The sequence below is a fragment of the Dasypus novemcinctus genome, chromosome 7 (genome assembly GCF_030445035.2).
Source record: "Dasypus novemcinctus isolate mDasNov1 chromosome 7, mDasNov1.1.hap2, whole genome shotgun sequence".
NCBI lineage: Eukaryota > Metazoa > Chordata > Mammalia > Cingulata > Dasypodidae > Dasypus > Dasypus novemcinctus.
The window spans coordinates 59,573,126-59,598,582 of record NC_080679.1 but is presented as its reverse complement, the minus strand read 5'-3'; the positions used below and the strand labels follow the sequence as shown (position 1 = coordinate 59,598,582).

The 25,457-nt window shown below is 32.6% G+C and overlaps 1 protein-coding gene across 9 annotated transcripts in view; it reads right to left on the bottom strand.

Annotated features, from left to right (window-relative positions):
* Nucleotides 1-25,457, bottom strand: part of CALCRL (calcitonin receptor like receptor) — a 109,292-nt gene that overhangs the window by 24,887 nt on the left and 58,948 nt on the right. For 3 of the 9 annotated variants that reach the window (XM_004477043.4, XM_012519021.4, XM_004477044.5), the window contains 8 exons: nt 21,057-21,147; nt 20,793-20,868; nt 20,093-20,261; nt 19,633-19,725; nt 17,241-17,376; nt 14,749-14,859; nt 14,453-14,565; nt 12,915-13,006 (listed from right to left, as the gene is read on the bottom strand). In XM_004477043.4, coding sequence (XP_004477100.1) covers nt 12,915-13,006; nt 14,453-14,565; nt 14,749-14,859; nt 17,241-17,376; nt 19,633-19,686 — 506 coding nt within the window. In that variant the 5' untranslated portion in view covers nt 19,687-19,725; nt 20,093-20,261; nt 20,793-20,868; nt 21,057-21,147. The remainder of the gene's footprint in view (nt 1-12,914; nt 13,007-14,452; nt 14,566-14,748; nt 14,860-17,240; nt 17,377-19,632; nt 19,726-20,092; nt 20,262-20,792; nt 20,869-21,056; nt 21,148-25,457) is intronic. The other 6 variants (XM_012519019.4, XM_058300520.2, XM_012519020.4 and 3 more) reach the window with 3 other exon arrangements.

Sequence of the window (25,457 nt, the reverse complement as noted above, 5' to 3'; positions counted from 1 at the left end):
GCAACATGATTGCTTTGTGATCATTGAGAGTAAAGAGAAGTGATGAATATGAGAAAAGGTCTAATAAAGAATACTCTTTCCAGATCACTTATATGTAGTGTATTACTGATAATTTATCACTCTTCTTCTATGAAGAAAGTTATAAACATATAAAAGTTGTCCATGTGGTCTTATTTTAAAATGCCTGCCTTAAGCTTACCCTGTGTCTATGGAGTTCCAAGTATTGTTTAGGGAGGAAATGCTTACCCATGCAAACATGTATTTTTAGTAATAGAATCTGTGTACCTCAGTTACTGTCATGGGAAAAAGTGTTTTCTTTACCTAGGCTATTCAGTCCATTCCTGCTGAACACATTTATATTCAGACCCACTGGTTAAGATATATATAAACAATAAAATTTCATAGTTTTCAAATTATGACCAAAAATCTGAGAAGGTCTACTTATACAGCAAATCTGAAATATGTGTAAGGGGTAAATTGGAATGTAGGAAAATAAATGTTAAATGAGCCTTTCACAAGTAGCAATACTTGATAGAAGTAAGCCTGAAAGATAGGAGCATGGAATGTAATATGAATAGCATTTATAGCATAATTATTGCTGTCTTTAATATTCATATGTGGTAAGTTTTGAAGGAAGTAAAATAAAATGCTAACTTTAGTTGAAAAACAATTTTAATTTTACTTTTGTACATTTAAGTGTCTTGCTCTTCTCTATGATAATATTTCAAGTCCTCTCAAAATTCCCTTTTTTCTCTTGACCTTGCTCCCACCTCAATCTGTCTTGATAATTAGGAACTTTAAAAATAAGATACTGGTATCTGTTTTATTCTAAAAGCATGGTTAGTGTGAGAGAAGTTAAGAAAAAAAAGTTTCTTATCTTCTTACTATGTGATAAAAGGTTATATTGTACTTCCCTTCTTTAGACTCAAACAATGTCATATTATGGGCAAAGTTTTGAAATAATAGAACGGAACTCACTTGGAACTGAATACTTAATTTCAAAATCAAACAGATGCTTAAGCAGACACAAATCCTTTTATTACAGACATAAAAGCTTATTTTGGGTGTTTTACAAATTATCCGATTAATACTGTCAACCTGGATAATCTATGCCATATAACTCAAGCTAAAGATTTCTGCTTTGGAAACTCTGATACCCAGTTTAGCTGTACAAACTGTTGTATTAACTGGCCCACTGCCAAATCATTCACTTTGTGTTGTGTAAATATATCCTACTGTCTAAACTATTAGCCTATCACTTTAGTTTCTTCCATTTCTGCTTCAAGGCACTGTGGAACTTAAATCCAGACAGATGCTATCTGACATATGGCTTTTATCAAAGTCTAGTGGTATAAATAGCTTCTATTTTTCTATGTTGATTGTTTCCTTCTAAACATACTCGTTAACACATGTAAGTGGATTGATATATATTATCTCAACTTGCAAGTGAAAATCAAAAATGTATAATTGGTAAACACACTGGTTTATTTTACTGAAATTCTAAAATATTTGGATATTTTTTCAAGTGTTAATCTGCAACCTATTTTACCTACTCTAAATTCTTAAATGTTCCAATTTTACTAAAAATATTTAAAATAATTATTTTATAAGATTAGAATATGTTTTACAAAAGAACTCTGTTTTCTTTAGTTTTATAATATCCCTTTCTATCCTAGTATAACCACAGAATAGAAAATGTTGTTTATGGGTCTTGGTTATTTCCATTTCATTTTCTCTACATATGATTTTTTAGAACACAAGCAGTATCCAAGTTTGACAGAATTATAGAGGCAGTTGTAATGGTGTCAACAAAACCATTACACTTCACGTATAATGTAGCCATGTCATGTCAACTCTCTTTTGGAACAGTAAGGGTGAGATCACATCAAGTCAGTTCAGAGTGGGTTTGGAGCCTGACCTGAGTGTGAATCCAGAGTCTGCCAGGTACTGACAGGATGACTTTAGACAATTTATTTAAGATGCCTAAGCTTCAGTTTCCTCATTTGTAGTATAGGAATAATAAAAGTACTTCATAAGATTGAAGGTTAAATGAGATAAATCATGTAAAATGCTTAGCATAATACCTAACCCATGGTGAGTATTCAATGTAAGCTATTATTTTTAACATAATTATCATATGGCTGATTTTAAGCAAGTTCTCTAATGATTTCTTTTTTTTTTTTTTTAAAGATTTATTTATTTATTTAATTCCCCCCCTCCCCCGGTTGTCTGTTCTTGGTGTCTATTTGCTGCGTCTTGTTTCTTTGTCCGCTTCTGTTGTCATCAGCGGCACGGGAAGTGTGGGCGGCGCCATTCCTGGGCAGGCTGCTCTTTCTTTTCACACTGGGTGGCTCTCCTCACGGGCGCACTCCTTGCGCGTGGGGCTCTCACACAGGGGACACCCCTGCGTGGCATGGCACTCCTTGCGCGCATCAGCGCTGCGCATGTCCAGCTCCACCCGGGTCAAGGAGGCCCGGGGTTTGAACCGCGGACCTCCCATATGGTAGATGGACGCCCTAACCACTGGGCCAAAGTCCGTTTCCCTCTAATGATTTCTGCCACAAATAATAAAATAGCATGAAGGTTCACCTCATTAATATAAAACTGCTCAAGAAAAAAAATAAAATGTTTTAAATAACTTAATGAGACAGTAAAGAAATTGATATTCTTTCATTACAAAAACCCAAGAATTTAGCATTAGAAAGAGAATATTTGTAGGTTAAAGGGCAATAGGTAGAGAAACTTAAAGGTTGTTCCCATGGAATTTCATCCTTCCCATAATTGTTTCTAAATTACCACTTATACCATCATGCTGACCTGAAGCATTATGCTGCTCTACCTTCAAAGTTCTTTCACCAGGATAGACTAAAGCTTACCTTTGTTTTTTATTTAGTGAGCTAGAAATTTCTAAACTACTTTCCTCAATATTAATCATGAGCAATACTACTCATGGAAGGAGGAAATACAAATATAAGAAGAGCTCAGTCTATAAGTTACTGCTTTCTTATTCTAGCTTAACTAATAAACTGCTCAAATGCTCAGACTTTTTCCTAAGAAACACTAACCATGTATCCAAAGGGAAAGCCAAAAAGAACTAGCAGCAAACAACAAATATATTTTAAAAATTAGCAGTGTGACTATCTTTTTTTCCTCACTAAATGTAATCTTGAGTTGATGGTATCACCTGGCTATGTAAGAGAATGGATGTAATTTCTATCAATAGCCCTCTTTTGGAGGTGCTGATGATCCATACGGCCACATCAGAAAGACCTCAAGAATGTTGTCAGTCAAGTTGTTCAATGGAAGTCCTTGAAGAGGAGAAATGCTTGTTCTTACTCTGTTATGCCTCTCCTGCTCTGCTCCTACCCTCTAGAGCTGCTAATTTTCCTGGAATTCACAGCAGGTCTTAAGGAACAGCCATGCTCATTTTGTTTGGCTAAGTCATTTCCTCCCATTTGTAAACTATCCTGGTTTCTGAATGGGCAAGAAACCAAGAGAAGAAAGTCAAGTTTTTTGAATGTCTGCAATCTTACACTCAAAAAGCCTAAAACAAGAGCAAAAACAAACAAAAAACCTTTTGAAGGTTAAATTAATAATTATAGCAGCTACCATTTATGGAGTATTTAAAATATGACAGGCACAGAGATAAACACTTTACATTCATTTTCTCATTCAACAATGCCTTTGAAGGATCATCCTCCTTTAACAAAACTGAGGTAAGTTGTTCAAGGTCAAAATCTTAGTAAGTGCTCTCTTTAATGTGAATTATCGAAATTCTTAAGGAAGTAAAAACTTGAAGGCTTTTGTCTATTTTAATATTCATTTAGTCTCATATCTATTTATTGATGCTTAGTAATGCATTGGGCATTGTTTCTACATATTAGAGAAATAGCTGTGAAAAAGACAAAGCAATGACCTCTATGGAGGACAAATAGACACACATAATAAATAGTGTGATTTCAGATAGTGTTATGCATTTCCAGAAATTAAAGAAGAATTAGGGCATAGAGAAAGACTATAGCCAGACTAAGGTGAATACTCAAGATAGAGATGAAACAAGAGAAGATACGGGAGAAAAGTATTTCAAGCAGAGAAATGAAATCAACAAGCACAAAATTTTTGAGGAGCAGGAAGAACAGAAAACATGAACAGAGGATTTGGCAAAAGTCCATTTTTCTTCTCATTCTATAGATGAGGAAAATAAAATTCAAAGAGCACAATTTATTGAATGACTTTTGATTCTGAAGCTCACATTCTTTTGTATTACATCTTAATGTTCCATCAGCAAATACTTTCAGCCTAATACACAACTATTCCTGGTTTGTTTTTCCTAAATACTAAAATCATGCTACAGTTGAAAGGTTTACTTTGATTTTTCTCCTCATAGGCATATCTGTGGGGACAAAAACCACAACTGCAAGAGTGGAAAACTGGATTGCAAAATATATTATGTCTCTGAGGAGAAAAAGTTATATTCTTTTTATTCTCTATTTTAAATTAATAAAATTTTAATCCATTCAGATAATTGTATAGTTTTTGCATCAAGAAATAAATGAGTTTGCTGAAATGATTTATTTTCATTCTGTTCCCATGAAAATTTAGGTATGCTTAAATTGTATTTATGTTTCAATTTGCTCAAACAAAACAGATGAAATGCACCTAAAAAAGTTGCATACTTATTAAAAAAATCAATAGAAATGGAACAATTTAACATGCAGTTATTGCTTTAAATAATACATTTATTGTTTCAAAGAAGTCCAAATTCTCTAATTCAGTTATTTAGTTTTCATTTCCAAACCTGGGAGTCTCCTCCTTCATAAACCATTAACAGAATTACATGATAGAGAAATTGGGTTTTGTTAGAGGAAATCCATTATTGTTTATACTTGTCTGTCTTTATTCATATTTGATACTCTAATGCAGAAAATGCAAAGCGTTTGTTATACAATTACATTGGATATATTCTAAAAAGCCTTCCAACTAAGATATGTGGTATTAAGTAGGAATGGTTTCAGTGTAAGGAGATAGCTTTTTAGGACCTTGATTAAAATTCATTAATTTGGAAATAGACTAAGTGAGCATGATCTAATAAAACATAAGAAAAAATATAGTTGAGAAAACAGCATCTAATGTTAAGATGGAAGAAACTTGAGAAGTGTGCAATAGACTGGGGTATATCTCAAATCACAGTACATAACAAGCTTACAACAAATGAAATGTGCTACAAGAGCTACAAGTATGATCCTGGGTAGGGAATGAAAGGTATGTTATTCGGGGGCCATTAGATGACAATTTCTGAACTTAGCCCTTGTCAAACCACTGACAGTGTAGATTTGCCAGGTTATAAGCAAACTGTTTAAGTGAAAGTTCTGATTTGCCAAACAGGTATATCAGGGAATGATTTGTAGAGCAAGATGGTTCTACATGTTTCATTCTAGCATTCCTTTAACTCATTAGCAATCCTACTATGCTTAAAATTTATTTAAAGATTGTACTCAGCACAATTTTCAGGAGAAAAATAATCACTTATTGAAAAATAGTATACTTGTTTTAATCCCAGAGCAACATGAAGAAACAAAAGGAGACAATTTAAAATAGTGATTAAATATATTCAGGTATGATCTAAGCAAAAAGGTTAGAATTTGGATCATCTTTCTTGAAAAGTAGAAATAGAATTGAAGGGTTATTTCGACTGGATAGATTTTTTTTTTCTGAATTTTATTTGACTCCTTATTGCAACTCCTAGAAACAATTTTTTTTTGTCTATGTAGTTGTAAAAATGCAATTTGACTTTAAAATTGATTGGATCAGCATCTAAAATTTCAGCAAAGTAGAGATATCCTATAAAAATCCTACATCATTCTTTTTTCCATACTAATCAGATGTTATATACTCTTTTTTATGTGCAAGAAGATGAGGCCTTTGTTCTATTTTGAAAATAAATGTAGAGTTTTGCTATGCTCTCAGATTTTAACAGTAATTAAGATATAATTTATAACTAATTCCAGTAAAGTTTATTTTTTTATCTAAACAGTTCTGCTTTGTTTTTCCAGAGATCATTATGAGTAAGACTCATTGCCTCTAAGGGCTTGGCAAACCCCAAAGTTATGTGTCTCTCTGTCCCCCTCCTTTCTCTTCCCTTTCTTTTTATCTCCCGCTCTGACTCTTTCCTTTAATTGGTGCTAATATAAAACTGAAGTATATCTGGTGAATAGCGTTTCATGTACTCTGTTTTTAATTTAAGGCAGGGATGAGTAGTAGACTTTTCTCTCTCTAAATAAAAAATAACAAACAGTCCCCTAAATCAACTTTTTGTATATTTCTTGGTTTATGCTAGGGTGGCTTGGTGATCCTCAATTCCCACCCCACCCCACCAAAAAAGTTTTCTCCACAGAGACTAAGCAAAAATGACTGCAGTATGAGGCTTAAGAAGCAGAAAGACTATGTTGATGGATTTTTTTATATACGATTTCATGTGAAACATCGGCTTCTCTAGGAATGGTTTCCAGGTTAGTTGGAAGAAACCTAATAATTTTGATTGCCTCTGACTCTATAGAAACATGCTTCATTAACAATTCAGTTTCAGTATTTTCTGACATGGCTCTGGTCATTCTTTGATAGAGCAGCATTTTCCCACCTTGACACTGTATCACACAAACTACTGATTAGAATTGTAAAGAGTCAGTGAGAAGTAGCCCGATGCCTTTGCTTTGTTGATGGAGACAAGGAAGCCCAAATAAACTCAAGGGACTTGTCAAAGGTCACAGACAAGACATGGGAAATTAGTCTGAGAAGTAGGTTTCCAAAACAGTTCATGTCTTCATTCCTCAAAAAATCGAGTGCCTACTATGTCCCATACTAAGTCCCATGATAGGTGACGAAACAAAGCAAAGATAATTCTTGCTCTCATTGAGCCTGCTTTGTGGTGGTCTTTCCATCACTCCTGCTGACTTCCTATTTTAGAGGATAGTAGTAGACTTCCGTTTCACGGACAGAGTAGAAGGGTCTTAAAGTCAAAGACTACACAGGATTCATGTTCAGAGTGAGCTTCTTGGATCCTTGTAGGCATTAAAAGTTTTAGTATGTTTGATTGATTTACTTAACCAAAAGTTTTCCTGATTATGTTACTAATTTGGTTTATAAAATTTTTCATTTGATGTTTGTTTTTCTACATGAATATTATAAAATTTCCTTGTATTTGTGGTGCATCTAGGACTAGTAATTGTGTTCTTTGTTTTTACAGAGCCTACCAGTATAATATGCCTACCAAGTCTGAATATTTATATTAAGAGTTTTAAATGGACTAATTTAAAAGAATAATAAGGCCACGAATATTTACATTTTCTGCTTAGTACTGTATATATGTTATCTCAGCCCTTACATGCAATAAAGCAATGATGCAGATACTAATATTATCTGCATTGTAAAAAATGGGAAATTGAGGGTTGGAGAAATGAAAGAACTTGCTCCATGTTACACAGATGGTAAGTGACAAAGATGGATTCTGAGATCAGATGTGCCTGTTTAGAACACACATTGTTAACCATTCTCCTCTAATGATACTGTCTAGACATATAAAAAGTATTTAGTCACTTTTGAAAAATAAAACAGAAAACAGAAAACTGCAAGTGCTGAAGAGGACGTGGAAGAATAAGAACATTTATTTGCTCCTGGTGGGAATGTAGAATGGTACAGCCACTGTGGAATACAGTCTGGCAGTTCCTCAGGAAGCTAAGTATAGAACTGCCACATGATCAGGCAATCCCATTGCTAGGTATGTACTAAGAAAAACTAAAAGCAGGGATGCAAACAGACTGACACACTGACTTTCAAAGCGGCATTGTTCACTATTGCCAAAAGATGGAAACAACCCAGGTATCATCAAAAGATGAATGGCTAAACAAAATGTGGCATATACATATGATGGAATATTATTCAGCTGTAAGAAGAGATGAAGTTCCTGATGCACTCCACAGTAAGGATGAACCTTGAGGACAATATGTTGAGGGAAATAACCCAGATATTAAGTGTACCCCTGTCACACTAAGTCATCATTGATAGATTCTTATTTTGTAAGCACATCATGGAAGAATGAACAGTTAATTTTACTTTTAGTGTAGACAATGTAATTAATTAAAAACTTTAATTTCTATATATTAGCAAGACTTTCATTTATTTTAACAATGTTTTGCCAAGGAACCAGATTAATGTGTGTTTTTCATAATGCATGCTACACATTTTTTCAAAGCATGAAAACTTCAGCAAATAAGAGATACAGTTATGCATAAAATATTCTTTAGTTAAAAACAAATTTTTCTATTTCTCTGAAAAACAAGCCTATTTCCATGTAAAACATGAGTACAGTATTTGGAAAAAATACCAAATTTCTGGCCTCTTTGAAATGAGAAATGTATCAACAGAATGTATCTCAAAGCTAATGTACTAAAAGTACATTATGTACAAACCTTCCTGACAGGATGAGTTCTAATCGGCCTGTAAACTTTCAATGACAGGAAGTTCAATGAGTCAATTTGTTCATTCATTTTTATTTAGCTGTTAGAGCTTCATTTATTTATTTATTTTTAATTGAGTCAAATATTTTTCCTCTCTATGTCATTACACAAACTCTATTTCCAATTATAATCACTTGGATTTGCAAAGTCATCTATTTTGCCCCCTGTTTTCTCTTTTTCTGGCCTAACATTCTTGGTACCTTGACAACCTGATCCGTTGACATTATTTTCAATTTCTTTATGATTTCTGATAAGATAATTCTTCTAACATATTATTTTCCTCTTTCAAAATCAGACTATGGTGAGTGGAGTGAGGGAGAGGTCTTACACGTGATTTGGAATTGGATGCTGTACATTTATTGGAGTAATGTGGTTTTCAGTATTGCCCTCCTTTGGCAGCCACACCATTACCTCATTAGTTCACAGTGAAATTTTGTCCCATTAAATTTAAGGCTCTTTCATGTGAAGATTTGCTAATTTTCCTTTTGACTTTATGGAATTGGTGCAGGGCTTTGCTTACACATTTGCTTAATTCAAACTTGTTTGAGACCAAGTACTTGGAATTCTAGGACAGCGTCATTATTTTTCTGACTACTGTTTTTGGCACACAATAAAGCTGCTATATTTATTAACTTTGTGTCCTTCAGAAATTTTATGTGCTTGAATATTTTCACGTATTACATGCTTGAATATTTTCACGTATTACATGCACAATAAAAAGAGTCTCTTAATCTGAAGAGTCTCAGCTATGTTTGTTTTAAATTTGCAGAGATGGTGGTCCCTCAAATGGTCATTAAAAATTTGCCCCACATCCACTGCAATTAATAGCAGTTTCAGAGCTACTAAAACAAGGAATTCAGGAAGATTTCACTGAGGAAATGGTGTTAACAATTAGCTCTGAAAGATGAGTTTATTTAATTAGGCCAGGAAGGGAGAGAAGGGGTGGGAGAACAGTATTCAGTTATAGGACATGCTAATGATTTTGATTTTGTATGAGTTACAATGGGAAGTCTAATTTTCAAAGCAAAAGATTACAAAATCAGATGTATATTAGACCTATACCTTTGAAAATATCAATTTTACTGCTAAGCGGAGAATTGAATGAATAGATGGTAAAAGTGGATTTACAGAGGGAGGAGTCCAGATAGGTCAAGGCTGGTGGGGGTAGTAGAGGTGAAGAGACATGAACAAATTAGGGGGATTTAGGAGGTAAAATCTACAGGATACGGGAATAGAAAGATATAGAGGAGAGCGACAGCAAGGAATCACAGAGTATTCCTAAATTTCTGGCTAATGCAGCTGGATTCTGGGGGTGTCATTCATTCGATCCGTCACTCTGGAAGAACACCAGCTTGTGGCTGGGAGAGGGTACACATTTCGAATTTGAGTTTGAACATGTTAATTTTGAGATACTTTTGAGATAACATCTTCAAGGAGCCATAAAAACATCTATACCCTTTGACCAAGTAATCCCAAGATTCTGGGAATATAGCCTAAAAAAATAGTGCAAAATATGGGAAAAGTTATGGCTAAAAATGTCCATTGTAGTGTTTTTTATTAATAGAAATAATTGGAAGCAATGTTAATGTTCAGGAATGAAAGAATAATTTAATAAACTTTTTTAGTAAATCTACTAAGTGGATTATTATTTACCCACTTAAAATTGTTATTTTAATAACTCTAATGAAAGAAAATATTAATTATATAATGTTATGAAAAAGGTAAAATCATTGACAAATTAAAACTATAAAAACAAATGGATATAAAATAAAATTGGAAAAATACAAGAAATGGCTTGATAGGATATTTAAATTATAAGTATATTTATTTCTTTTATTACTTATGAGTTAGTAACATGCTTATAATTTTTCAATTTAAAAATAATATAGAGGATTTCTTATTTCCCAGGACTATACCTTTTTTTTAAAATGAAGGATGACTGAAGATCTAGATAAGTACAAAACTTTTTTCTCTGAGAAGATTTGGTAAGATAGTCTTAAGAAAAAGCCGTGATTTATTCTTTATGCTTTTAGGGTAGAGGCTAAACAATTTTATTTATACTCAGTAATAGCTGTCAAAAAATCATAGTTTATGTTATGATATTAGTTATATTTAAATTAATTATTTATGTGTGTTTGTGGTATAATAGGTAATTTTCATGAACTAAACATTTGAATTCTAGAATACTACCTAGAATCTGCATCATATTTATGTACCACTTCCAAGTCAAGACAGTCATCTTTTCAAAGTTAGACACCTTATATTTTTAAACTGTAAAGATTTTGTTTTCAGGAATAAAGAAAACACGAACTATATCTGTCTTAAACTGCTTGGTCATTTTATTATACTATGTTGGAATTTAAAATTTCAACATCACTTTGTGCCTTTAAATCTAAATTTAAATTTAATACAGTTTTACCAGTCAGTTTATTAGCATCAGCAATACTATTTTCCACTTTGTCAATTATCTTAAAGAATGTTTCACTGTGGACCTGAAGATTTTATTTAAAATTTTTCACTTTGGCAAATGGTTTATTTTCCATTATTTAGAACAAATATTTTTAATGCATTGGAAAGGCATAATGAAGTAGTTTCTATTTTTTTAATTCATTTTTAAAAATCCTTTATAAACTAACAGTAAAGATAATGTAAATACCATCTGTTGTAGCGTAACTAATTATAGAGACAGTTTGTCTACTTGTCTTAAGCAAGAGGTTTTTGGTAATTTGTAAAGTAGAGCAAATTTGATTCATTAAGAAATGTTTTCTGTGTTTTAGGATAAAATTATTTTCAATTTCTTTTGATTTTGACACAATTTATTAAAAAATATGTCCCATTTTAAAATGTACACACATGTTTATATTTATTTAGAGCACGGTTTTTTAAGTCACTTTCTAATAGTCCCTAGACAATGTCATAAACCAAAAATTCCATTATAAAGTAACCATGCAGATTTCCCAAAATAATTAATGCTGAGGATTCAGAAGGTGCAAGTTAGCCAAAGGTGGCAATTCTGATGCATTGCCCAGATCCATGATTTCAAACCCAACCAGTTGATAGTTGGTTTGTTCATCAATGTACTCTGGATTTTTGATGGACTCTGATATATAAGCTAATGGTTTAGATATGAATGTGCTTAGTATCCAGATATCTGATACTTTCTGGATTTGTATTATTCTGATGGCTACTACAGTGCATAGTTCTATAGTTGCTAACACTCCAGGGTGCTTGGTGACAATGATGATGGTGATCCTGCTGCTGCTGCTGATGGTGATGATGATACAATGAAATATAGCTATTTACTATTGTCCAACTGCACTCAGTAATTACTGGTGGTAAGCAAAATTTTGAAAACCATGTTACAGAAAAATGTTAGGTTAAAAAATACATACATATTTTGAAGTTTACTTTCCCATAAACATAAAAAAATCACGTAATTGGTAAAATCAAGAAATTAGAGTTGGCTCCCAAAGAGGAAAATAAAAGGAATAAATTTCAAGTAAAATTAGAAAGTATAATTTAAACTTGAAAAGGCCCCTCAAACCAGAAAAAAATCGTACCAGATTATACTTTCAATAATGTACTTGGGGGAAGAGGACATGGCTCAACTGATAAGAGCGTCCATCTACCATATGGAGGGTCCAGGGTTCCATCCCCAGGGCCTCCTGACCCAAGTGGTAAGCTGGTCCATGCGCAGTGCTGCTGTGCGCAAGGAGTGCCCTACCATGCAGGGGGTGCCCTGGCATAGGGGTGCCACACGCACAAGGAGTGTACCCCACAAGGAGAGCTGTCCTGTGTGAAAAAAGTGCAGCCTGCCCAGGAGTGATGCAGCAAGATGATGCAACAACAACAAAAAAAGACACTCAGTTTCCCAGTGCTGCCAGATAATGCAAGCAGACGCAGAACACACAGCTAATGGACAGAGAGCAGACGGGGGTGGCGGGGGGGGGGGGGTGCGAAATAAATAAATAAAAATAATGTATTCGGAATACCATTGCTGTCATTCTCACAAAATTCTTGTTCCTAAAGCACTATGTACACTGAGATAAAATTGGACAAAATTTTGAAAATTCAGTAAGAAGACCTAGAGTAGCTGACAGTTCCCAAAGCAAATATATATAGGTTTAGATATTGGTGCTGCCTCCCCTCTTATTACATGACTTCATTCTTATGTATATTCTAATCTTTTAAAATTAAGCTTAAAGTTATTTCATCAATCTCCTCTCTAAATAATTTACAAAACCAAGATAAGATCAACTTATTTTAAATATTCAATTTCTTTTACCCATTTAAATCATTTTTATTTTGTGTATTTTATCAGTACATGACATAAACATGCACATTATATTGCATTCACCAGAGGCCATTGAAAAATTTTAAAAATATTTTAAATGTACTTACTTGAAATAAAAGAATATGCCAAGTGAGATAAGTAGTGATGCAATAGATAATCCATGCCCAATTATAGTCAGGTAAAACAAATTCAGTGCAGTCTACAATTAATATGAATAAAAAACATAATTAAGGTGCATATCATTACCATAAGTATCTATAATCCTGTATTTGTAGACACTCAAATCCAATTGAATATATTAGAGTTTTAAAAACATGATAATCTGATAGCTTTACAGTGGTTGGCTTACCAACCAATAAGCACTTGAAAAATCTAGAATGAAGACTATCTATGCAAATTTATAGTCTAGCTCATCAAAATGTATAAGATTAAATGCCTTTTATATTTAAGAAATTACAAGTCAAATATCAAACACATGATAAAATCATTTTATTATAATGTACAATATATGGAAGAAGTATTTCATATTTAGGAAGATATGGGTACTTTTTATTCAATCACATTGTGAACCTGAAATCACATGCTAATTTCATGATTGTTTTTATTCAGATCTAAATGCTAGACAAGGCTTTGTTTCCCAACTGGGTTTCCCTTTTTCCTTTGACAAGTTTGAGACACAGAGACAAATCTCAATATGGTTACTTAAAGGAGCTATGTTCTGCGTAAATGTGTTCTAACTCACTCCAACTTTTTTCCCATTTTACTTTTATTTGAGTGTATCCTATTTATTTGTAGGTTATCATTTATTGCATATTATTATAACTCTCTTCAAATCCTTCCCTGAAGGAAAAGGGATATATTAATAGTAATTATAATGACAACTGACATTGGTTGCTACACACCAGCTAGTTTTTTAAGTATTTTCCTTGTATTAAGTTGCAACCAATGAGAACGATGAGAGTGGAAAAATTGTTAACATTCATTTTATACAGGAGGGGACTGAGACAGAGAAGGCTAAATAGCCTTACCCAAGGTCACAAGCTGAGAAAGGAGTAGAAAAAAGTCAGGTTCAGGACTGACAGCTTTATTCACTGTGACAAACTGCCTGTCTATATACACACTGAAATCAACAGACATTTTCTATCAAACCTTGATTGTCATTTCAAACTCTGCTCAACTTTAACTTTAACATAGGGTGTTAAAGGTGGGAAGTATGTTAGAGAATTACCATCTAACTGCCAGTCAGAAGGGGATCCTTTGACCTAGGGTCAATTAGGACTGTTTAACCCCTGCTGTGCTTAATGTGTTTACTTGAACACATTTCCTGGAGGCACTTTTAGAAATTTAACCCAAAATGAAAGTGTCCTCTTTCTTGAACTTTTAGAATATGTTTTCTTTGTAAAATTAGATATCCCAATACTGAGACATAGATTTGTGAATATACTATTTAACAGAATTGCATTTCAATGTAACAACAAAATCAGTAATTCTTTCCCCAAATATTTTTTCATTATTCCTCTCAAATTAAATGATGAAATGGCTTTACAGTAGAATGGAATACCGGCTAAATTTTCTCCAATATTGTATGGTGCAAATAACTTTTTAAATAGTGCAAATTAAACTTGAGTTAATAATTATTGTATACCTGCACTTTTGCATGTGTGTTAACATTACACTGCGTGTAATTAGTCCATGTTCTGTTGCTTGCTGGATGTCTAAACCAGTTTCCATCTTGGTCACAGATCTTTGTAACTTTTTCTTTATTTCAAAATTAAAGAGAAAAACAAATAATTTAATTAGTTGAAGAGTTTATTAAATAAATGTCAAGGAGATTTGTTTGTGAATTTCTGCTTTTAAATTAAAGAGAAAGAAAATAATAATTAGTTGAAGAGTTTATTAAATAAATGTCAAGGAGATTTGTTTGTGAATTTCTGCTTTTACCTGAAGGATCAAAGTCCTGAAAGTAATCAGGGCAGAGCTGCATTGATTCAGTTCCTGCCACAACATCATTCCAGCACAGCCATCCATCCCAGGTTCTGTTGCAGTAAACACCTAAAGAAGGAAGGGAAAATTATGGATAACTAAGCAACTCCCTTTAGTTTTACATGAAGACAATGTCTTAATGGTTGATTTCATACTCAATGTAATAAATGTATTACATGTGAAAAATCAAGTCATCATATAGAATCTATAGCAAACACTTGGATTTTTCACCAAATATTAAAATTATTAATTTCTAAATTAAATTTATAAATAACTGAAAAAATAATAGAAAAGCTAAAAAAGAATTACACACAAACCTTGCAGTTCTTACTGATGCAAATATGTTGCTAGTAAACACTGAGAGATTATAACTTAATTGTAACCCTGAGTTGATTGAAAAGGCATCAAAGAATTTAAATGCAATAAATAGCACTGATTTTTTCTCACTCGTAAGACAAGTATTTGATGATAGATTAGCTATTAAATATGTATTTACATGAGGAGAATAAAACCCACCCCAATCAAGATGGTGGCATTGGAAGATTCAGGCTCTTTCTCCCCACAGAAGCCCTGAACAACTGGCAAAAATGATAGAACCATCTTTCTCAAACCTCCAGAAAACAGTTAAAAGGACTGCAGTTACAGGGTGAGAGCTGAATCAAAAAAAGACAACTTAAAAGCAGTAGGATCTCCTAGCACCATGGTTGGCCCCACCCCCAGCCTTTAGCTGGCTCCTTGAAGTTAAATTGTATCAAAACAAATAAGACTGTTACAGATTTAGGACACTGAATTTGAGACCCCAGGTAACTACAAAGAAAATATTTGAGAATATGCAAACCCATAGAGACAGAAGGTTAGGGGTAGGAGACAGAGTGAATGGGGATTCATTGAATAATGGGAGTAGGGTTTCTGTTTGGGAGTTGGGAAAGTTTTAGTAAAGGGAGGTGGTGAGGGTACTGAAACATAGTGAGTGTGATTAATCTCACTGAATTGTATGCTTAAAGTGGTTGAGATGGGAAACTTGATGTTTCCACATTAAAAAGAAAGAGGAGAAAGGAAAGAGGAAAAAGGAAAAGAGGAAGGGAGGGAGGGAGGAAGGAAGGAAGGAAGGGAGAGAATGACAATTATATGCAATATATGATCCTGGATGGGATCTAGTAAGGCTCCAGAAGGACATTATTGGGACATATGAAAAAACTGGAATTGAGACTATAATTGAAATGTAGAATTGATCACTGCACTTAAGGTGGTTACAGAAGTGAATGTTCTTGTACTTAGGAAATGTACATTGTGGTATTAAGCATTCAAGGAGAATGATGTACGCAACCTACACACAAGTGTTCAGAAAACAGATTGATAAATATATCGAAAAAAGTATGTATTGAGTGTTGATCAGAAGTGTTTGCTGGTAACTTAAATTAATACTTTGGGAAAGTGAATTTGGCTCAACTGACAGAGCATCTGCCTACAATATGGGAGGTCCAGGGTTCAAACACAGGGCCTCCTGGCCCGTGTGGTAAGCTGGCCCATGCACAGTGATGATGTGCGCAAGGAATGCCGTGCCACGCAGGGTGTCCCCTGAGTAGGGGAGCCCCATCCGCAAGGAGTGCACCTGAAGGAGAACTGCCCAGAGCAAATAAAGTGCAGCCTGCCCAGGAGTGGCACCGCACACATGGAGAGCTGAAGCAGCAAGATGACACAACAAAAAGAGACATAGATTCCCAGTGCCTCTCATAAGAATGCAAAGTGGACACAGAAGAACACACAGGAAATGGACACAGAGAGCAGACAATGGCTGGGGGGAATGGGGAAAGGGTAGATAAATTTAAAAAAATAATAAGTCTTTTAAAAAAATAAAAAATAAACTAATACTTTGACACACATTTCCCTAAATTAATTTTGCAAACTTAAAAACATACCTCTTACTCTGTGAAATCTATCTGAAAAATAAACTATAACCTGCCAACCAAAAAAGCTTTATTGTGAAGGAACATTTTGTGGAAATGTACAAATTTATTCTTCAAATTGTACAACTTACTAATCGTCATTATTCTTACTAAAAGTGCAATAGAGTTTATAACACCCAAAGCAGAATCCCTATACATTAAATAAGTTAAGTGGCTGTTTAATGAGTGTTTGAGTAAGCTCCCTAGCTCCTGTAATTTATCACATATTAAATATATATCTCATGTATGACCACCACCTGAGGAATCTTCATACAATAAAAGAATTGCTGTTGTATATATTTTATTTTTATGAGAAATTTTTAAAGGTGCAAGATAGATGGTGCATAAAATATTCTTTTAAATAAATTATTAAAACCGCATACCAAAAAACTATCAACTAGCCCATATTTAATTACGGATGTTAGGAACACATAATAATGCAATGGGATAGTTTTCCTTTAGAAATAAATCAAATACATTTAAAAATCAAGTAGGAACTTTTACCTTCTGTTTGTTGAATGGGGTCTTGCATAATTTTTTGATAACATTCATATTGAGCTGTCATGATTTTATTTCTAGTAACACCCAACTGAATCAAATTACTCTGGCTTTCTTCTTCTGATTCTGCTATGGCAAGACTCTAAAAGATTATTAAAAAAAAAAAAGAACACACATTAGAATTGTGAGAATATCGTTGCATGAGGCAGTCTGTCACAGTGGCAATTAGCAAGTGCAATGGTATGCTGGAATGGTAAAAGGACTGGGAGAGGGGAATCCCTGATTTGTAGCATTTGTCCATTTCCATGGTACAAATATTCTTGCCATGTTCCATTGCAAGCTACCAACAAGCTGTCACCAGTGGCAGAGTTGGGAAGCTCAAATGGGTATTAAGTCTGTGGGAACCAGTGCCAACCCAAATCCTAAACAAGTGTTGTGGGGTGCCAACAGAGCTATATGCAAAACCCACCTCTATTTCTTTCCCTGCTCTTTGAATGTAGACAAGATAGTTAATCTCCTAAAGCCTTGCTTTCTTACTGAAATGTGGGATAAAATAGTATCAAGATAACAGAGAGAAGTATCTAGCACATTGAAAATGCTTGAAAGTGTTATTTTTATCATTATATTTTAATAATCAAAATAATAGCAAGTAAAATTAGGTTGCTGTTAAATAGAATTTTTATTGCAAGTTCTTTGATAAGGGTTTTGGACAAGTTATATATTTATGTTCTTCCAATTTCAGTAGCACTATTTTAAGCTTCACTTCTGCTTTAATTTCTGTAAGATGTTTTTTCCTGTTGCGTGTAAACTGTTTTCATATTTCTCCATCACTTTTGTATTATTTCCATTAACTATCTCCCAAAAGCAGTTTTCTCTGTACTATGATTTTCCCCTTTGTCTTGATTTTTTGTTCTCTATTAGGTGGTTTGAATGTGACAAAGTCTAAATAATACTATCTCTTCACTGTACAGCACCACGCAACTTTGACTGTCATCCCACCACCATTTAACCTTCGCTCTTTCACTCTTTGATTGGTTTTAATTTCCTAGGAAAAGATTTATACACTGGTTGTACTGTACAAGTAATTGATGGATTTTTATAACATCAAGAATATTAGTATTTAAAATAACATAGGTCTTGTTCTTAGCAGGAAGTTTATAGAATTGCATAATTTAATATCCTTTTCATTCTTATTTGAAATAAATACTCAAGATAGACCCACCTTGTGAATCAATGCTAGAGAAGCAGTCACAATTCTTTAAATTACAATAATCAGAATGATAATCTGTACAGAATTATCTTCAGGAAACCAATGTTGGCATGCACAGCTCTTTGGCGTGTTCGGTAGAGGGTGTGAGCTGAAGAAACAGGAGACCTGTTTCTTGAATTCTAGTCTATTTACCCAAGATAACATTTAAGAAGTGCAGAATTTGGACTGCTCCTAGACTTTAGAATGTTTTCAAATACAAATGTTGACAGGAATGAGGTCTTGCTTTTATTACTCACTTAGGTTTTCTGTATTTTTCTTGAGTGTCTTTGTTTGAATCATTGTGAAGTTTGCTTAGAAACACCATAGGGTAAAACTATTTTCTGGCACAGTATTAAATGAAATTGTGTCTTAGTTTCTCATACATATAATGGGGTATGAGAACAGTAACTGTTTCGATTTGAAGCAGATAAAAATAGGAATAAGATAGAATCTTTCTGTAAATGAAAATAAATTTATAAAGCCTATAATTCCTCCAGTATAGCAACTGCTTTTTAGTCATCTTTAGTCTATGCTCAGTGTCTGGCCTTACATCCCAGCATATACATGCAAGAGATGTGTATGAATGCACTCATTTACAAGCCAGCCCCAAACTTAGCATCAATGCCTGCCTGAAAATGGACACAAAGTACATATTTAAATGACGAGATGAGGAATTTAGTTTAAAACACACTGCATGGTACTGAACTGCCTTTCAATCAATATAGTCTATCAGTTGGCAGAATGGGAGAAAAATCAGTAGGATGGAATTTGCTGGTTTTAACACACCTAAATCAGAATCATGGTATCTGGTTGAAGGTATTTCATCTATTAAGTATTTTTACATAGAGTCATCATTTATTTTCCAAACTCCAGTAATCACTTTGCTCGGGTTAAAAGTGATCCAGTTGTGCACATCTGTATCCACTCTGATTCCCTCTGCCCCAATCTTACAGTACCTGTTATATAACTTAACTCATACAAAGAAAGAAAGAAATGATTGCTGCATCAATGGAATTTAAAATTTTAACATAGCTTATACATCAAATAACTGATTGTAATTTTGTTGTTATTAACCTTTATCTAAAATAGGTGTATTGAAAGATAGAATAAGTACAGATAGGGAGATGCAATAGAGAAATTTATGCTTACCATAAAATAAGGCAGGAGAAACAGAAAATACAGGATATGACTTTTCTCCATCATGAAAGCCAAAATGAAATATGTTATATAATGTAAACCAAACTGCAAAAGAAAACGAAAGACACAATTCATCAATATTTATGAAATACATATATGTGGTTCTCAACAGAAAATTTCTTTTAAAACCACAATAATTTCATTTTAAGAATATGATTATTAATTTTATGTCTGGAAAATGTTAAGAGCATCAAGATTTAAAGTATGAAAGAATTTAATTTACTAATTTTAATTTAGTTTTGGTTAATTTTGCAAACAGGAAATCTTTTTACATAGATATTTTAAGTAATCAGAAAGCATTTTTCTTTCTTTGCCTTTACCATAACTGGGAAAAATGATTAAAATATTAAAATAAAGATTTTATATAAACATAAAAACAAATTTTGAGCATGTATTTTATTATAAAGATTACCTTTATTAATTCTAAGTATTAATATGCTTTTTACTCTTCTAAGTCTTTGGTAATTGAAGGGAGGAAATTGTTCTTGGGCAGATTTCTTGGCAATCGACATCCATGCATCATTAAAATGACTTATAATTTAATAGAAATTATCCCTTCACTGCTGGACACCATTGGTTTTCTTAAATCATGAAACAAAAGATTGCATAAGTCATCTACATTATTCAAATAATTTTACAGGCAATAGGCAATATCAAATAAAAGTATTTCTCTTTAAATATTTCAAATGGTAGATACAATTCTGAGCTAATGGAAAAATGGCCTCTAACTGATGATGCCCAGCAGGCTCTTAATTCTGAGGCAAACATTGCTGGGGTTTAGTTTCTGATGCTTGCTCCTTATAAGGTCCATGTACAACCTACTCTGACATGGTATTTTTTATGAGATATGAATTGTCATGGAATAGCCATAAAATATATTATTCATTTACCTGTATGTCTCAAGGCAGACAAAAAAATCCAATCAATTTATAATTGCATTTGAACTGTGAACTTAGATTTAATTCTGTTTAGAAACTTGTCATTTGTGTTATAGGGGTAATATCAGAGTAAAATTCAAGTCTTTCCCACATGTTCTGTTTATTGTTTTTATTATCACATGTAATTAGAGCACATAGAATCTATGCCACTGCTCACCCTCACCAGTGACTTACCTAGAAGCAGTTTTTCTTTTCAAGTGTAGCAATCTTCTGAAAAAGCTTTCTCTTCTAGCAGCTAAAGGTACTTTTTCTTATTAGATGACGTTAAGAAAAATATAAACAGAAAACCAGGAAGCTCAGTATTTGAAATACAACAAAAATAGTGTTGCAATAGATGAAAAACAATGAATCAAAGTTTCTACAATTCAGTAATTAATGAGTTGATATTTTATTTCATTTTACATTTTGCATGAGAAAATCTAATTTTCCAATACTTACATGCACAGTTGTCTCCAGACTCAAATCACATTTTGTCTTGGATCATATTCGACATTGTCTTAAAGAATTTCTTAAATCCAGGGGTCATGACCTGAAATATTGATGTTGCAATAATTTAATATTAATTTAATAAGCCAAAAATTTCTATTATAAACTGAAAACTTCAAGGTTAATCCTCCTACAAAATGATATTTTTATTAAGCTACTCCAATTTTTAAAACTGTTTTTCTTGTAGTGTATTTGAATTACTATATATTAGCAAATTCATTGCACTTAACATTTCAGTATGAATTATAGATCTATAATGAAGACAAACTCGTCTGGAAATGCATATATTTTCCATGATTAATTGATTTTTAAAAAACAATTTTGTTGTTCTCACTCAAAATTGTTGAATTTTAGATTTATTTGAAGTTTTCCTTTTTTCATAGGTTTCCCTTAAATGTTTTTCTCAAGTATTTTAGGGAGATGTAATTTGGGTAAATATAATATCTACCTTTATTATATCAATATCTATATAATTGAGACTCATTCTAGATGAAATACTGCCTTTAAAAAATATATTTGATTTTCTCAATGGACCTTTAATTATCATCTCCTATGAATAGAAAGGGGGGATTCAGGCCTTTTTCCCCCACATGTGTGTTTCTAAGGAAAAGTTCAGACTAGTTATAACTTCTAAAACTTTCCTTATCAGATCAATAACTTATTCTGATTTTGTATTAGAGAAATGAGACATTAAAACAATTTAAAATTCATCATTAGATTTCATTCTTAGAAACCTGTTTTGTACCTCTAACTATGAAATATCACATAATTTACAGAAGGTCATAATGACTAAATTATTTCAAGTGTGTTACGGAGCTCTGACATACTTGCTAACTCATGACATATAGTTAGCAAAATTCTCTTTCAAATGTAAAATAACTGAGGACACCAATTTCTCTGACTTTATTTGTGAGACTGGGATAAAAATGTATTCTATAGAGTCTGTTTATAAAAAGCACATTCATTTATGCAGAGATACATTTTATTTTATGTTAAATGAAATGACTTTATTATAAGAATCACATTCATTATAATGATTTATTTTATAAAACTGTATCATTTATTACTTATATCATTTAAACCATCCCTCAAGATGGAAAAGTTATTCTTGTTATTAACTACCTTAAATAAAGTTGATTTTGCACATCACTTATTATCTGGTGTTTAATATAGTTCTTGGCACAAAGTGAATGCTCAAAAATGTTTGCTGAAGAAAGGAGAAATTAAATACTGAATAAATGGTTAACACAGAATTAAAGTTCCTTTAATTCTAATTCATTATTTTGTTTCTATTTGTTACAAACATATTTTCTCATAAATTTTCTTTAACTACTTTAATGATCACTAGTTAGTCTTTCATTATGAATACAACCAGATAGTTAGTTACATATCAGTGTGAAAGGCTTGACAAATATATAGGAACCAGTGCAGCAGGAACCACATTGCTAATGTTATCACAATCACATCTTTCTATTTGAAATTGATTATATAACATATTTTAGAAAAATTACACAAATATGCCCAAACCAATTAAGTTTATCCATGCCTTTGCAGGTATATTTATTGTAGTATTTGATAACAATCTAACTGCAAATTTTATGAAAGTAAATTTCAAAGACCAAGAACATAATAAATTGGCTTTTATATTAAACTATATATTAATCTTCTTTTGAGTAGTTATCTTTAATCTATTATTAGAATGCATTACTATACTTATTTATGCATATGTATTTCATTTGCTGAGATTGTTTTTCAAAGGCAGATGCCATATATGATTGATCATTGGAATCTTTGTGAGTGGCAGTTAATAAACATTTGGTGGATAAATGAATGAATAAACAAAATATTGACTCAACAAACTATCTTAGGACCCTAAAATCAAAATCATGAGCACTAATCATAACTATTAACTAATTGTTCTTTTCTCTATTAGAAAGTGTTTGAATTGGTACTGACAATGAAAATTGAAAAAAAAATCAGCATGGTCACATTCTTACAAAAATAAGTTCTGAAAACTATTTCAGTTATTCAAGCTTTATAATGGTTTGGATGTTACATAAACAGTAGTGTACTCTATTAAACTGGAAAGCATAAAATTTAAGCCAAATTTTAAATTTTAAATGTTTGTAGTTAATATTTTTCTGTATTAAATATTCCAAATAAGAATGTTAAGGAGCATTATCCTATTTGGAAATCAGATAGGTTTTACAAAACAATATTTTAATGGTTTATTCATATGTCAGGAAAAAGTAACATTTAGTATGTATATGGGTTTAAAAATTAAGGGAGAAAGTGCTTAAAAAGACTTGTTTGGAATTTTCCCTAACCCAACATATTTGAAAAATATTTTGCCCAACACTAGTAATTATTTTTGTTGCTTATCTCATAGGCTTGAAAATCAAAGTTCCAAAAAGTATCTTAGTAAAATCTCTCTTAGTGGTCACTAAATCAGCCTGGCAATAATATTAGAAGACTTTATTCTACTCACAAAATATTTATCAATGCCAATAATTCCACTTTTATAGCTTTGTTTCTCCACTTCATTCTCTAGTGAACTGGACAATGTGCTATTAGAAACAAGCTTGTATTTTAGATTGTATACTTAAGTGGCATTCTTGATCAAGGAGCAGGTCTATGGGTCCTGGGTTTACCAAGGATGAAGCAGCAGTTTTGGGTGACAATCTTTCAAACAATATGGAGGATATCTCTGCCTTCCATAAGATCTAGACAATGTTCATATTATGTGATGCTCCAATTCACTTGGCATATCTACTCTACAAAGTAACTATCAAAACTTCTCTGCCAATAGACACATGTGGTGAACAGTAGCTAGAGAGGAATTATGCTTTTCACCAAGTGTTCTCTAGATCATTAGTGGAGGTATCACCACTGGTCATTTGGATTATGTCATTGCAGATACATGTGAAGGTCAACTTAGACTGAGCCTGATATGGGTAGTGGAACAGCAAGCTCATTCTCAGGAGAAGTATGTTTAAAAGTAGTCCTTAGTTTTGTTCATTGGTTCTTCACGCAAATCCTGTCATTGATCCATTATGTACTTGATTCTCTCTTCTATATTTAGTTTACTACAAATATATCTTTGCTAAATTATACTTGATATTAATTGACTAAGGCATTTAATCAATTTATTGTAAATCTAATTCAGATCTAGTTAAATTATTTACTGACAACTGAGCTGCATGTTCCCTCATGAAATAAAATAGTTCCTGTTCAATTTTGGGGAGAGAGCAAGCAAATAATGAAAAAAATCAAGTCAAGTGACTAAGTCTGCCAATGGATTTTTCCAAGTTTGCTTCGGTTTGTTTAGTGGGAAAGGGAGTTCTTCAAAACTGAGAAAGCTTTAATTTGTATTCTTAAGTGAATTTGTAATCATAATTGTACTAGTATTAGTTATTGGCATTTTTCCTTTCTTTTAGTCTCGTGGGTCCTATAAGTACTATTTTATTTTCCTTTCCTAAAATTGAACAAGGAGGATTTGGTTCTACTACTAGATACAAGATAATTTTCTTTACTGTACAAATAGAATGAAAAATAGATTGTTTCTGAATATTCCCCATGCTTGTTGACCAAAGAATCTTCAACATTAAAATAAAAATGATTTATTTCATCACTTAAAGGACTTTCAGAAATGAAGGTGAATGTCTTACAAACTCAAATACCTTTTGAAAATAGCAGAGTAGTCACTCAGGGCTTTATTTAACTTTCTTTCTAGTTTTCTTTCCTAAAATCACTGTGGAGCCACCCAGCATGAGACTGTTTTCAGGGATCTACATTTCCATGTCCATACATTTAAGAAGGCAATGTTCTTGACTCACTGCTCTATAAAAGCACATTTTATTCTACAAAAAATTTATAAATCAGTATGACTTAGCCAATACTAACTTTTAAATCAGAAAACAATATATATATAATTAATACTGTAAATGCATGCCAGTGTCTTGCAAACCTGCTTCTCATTTTTCCCAAAATTTTATTATCCTTATACAGTCCATGAACTTATTTTTTGTAATTATTATTTCCAGCTTATTTCCCTCATCATGATTATAAAGTATATGCTCTCTCCAAGATTAAGAAAAAAAATAGCTTTCATCTTTCACTCCTCCCTTTTCAAAATAACTTAGATTTTTACAGGCCCTAAGCCATATTCTTTTCTCCATTTATTTATCCAGTCACTATAAAGTTGGCTAATAGAACTATTTCCCACACATATCTAATTTGCCACTACGTATTCTGAGCAAAGCTAGGCTGTTTCCTATCTTGTAGTCACTTTCCATTACTTATGTCATATTAATTAATAAGTAATAAGTTACATTTCTCCTGAGTAAGAACAAG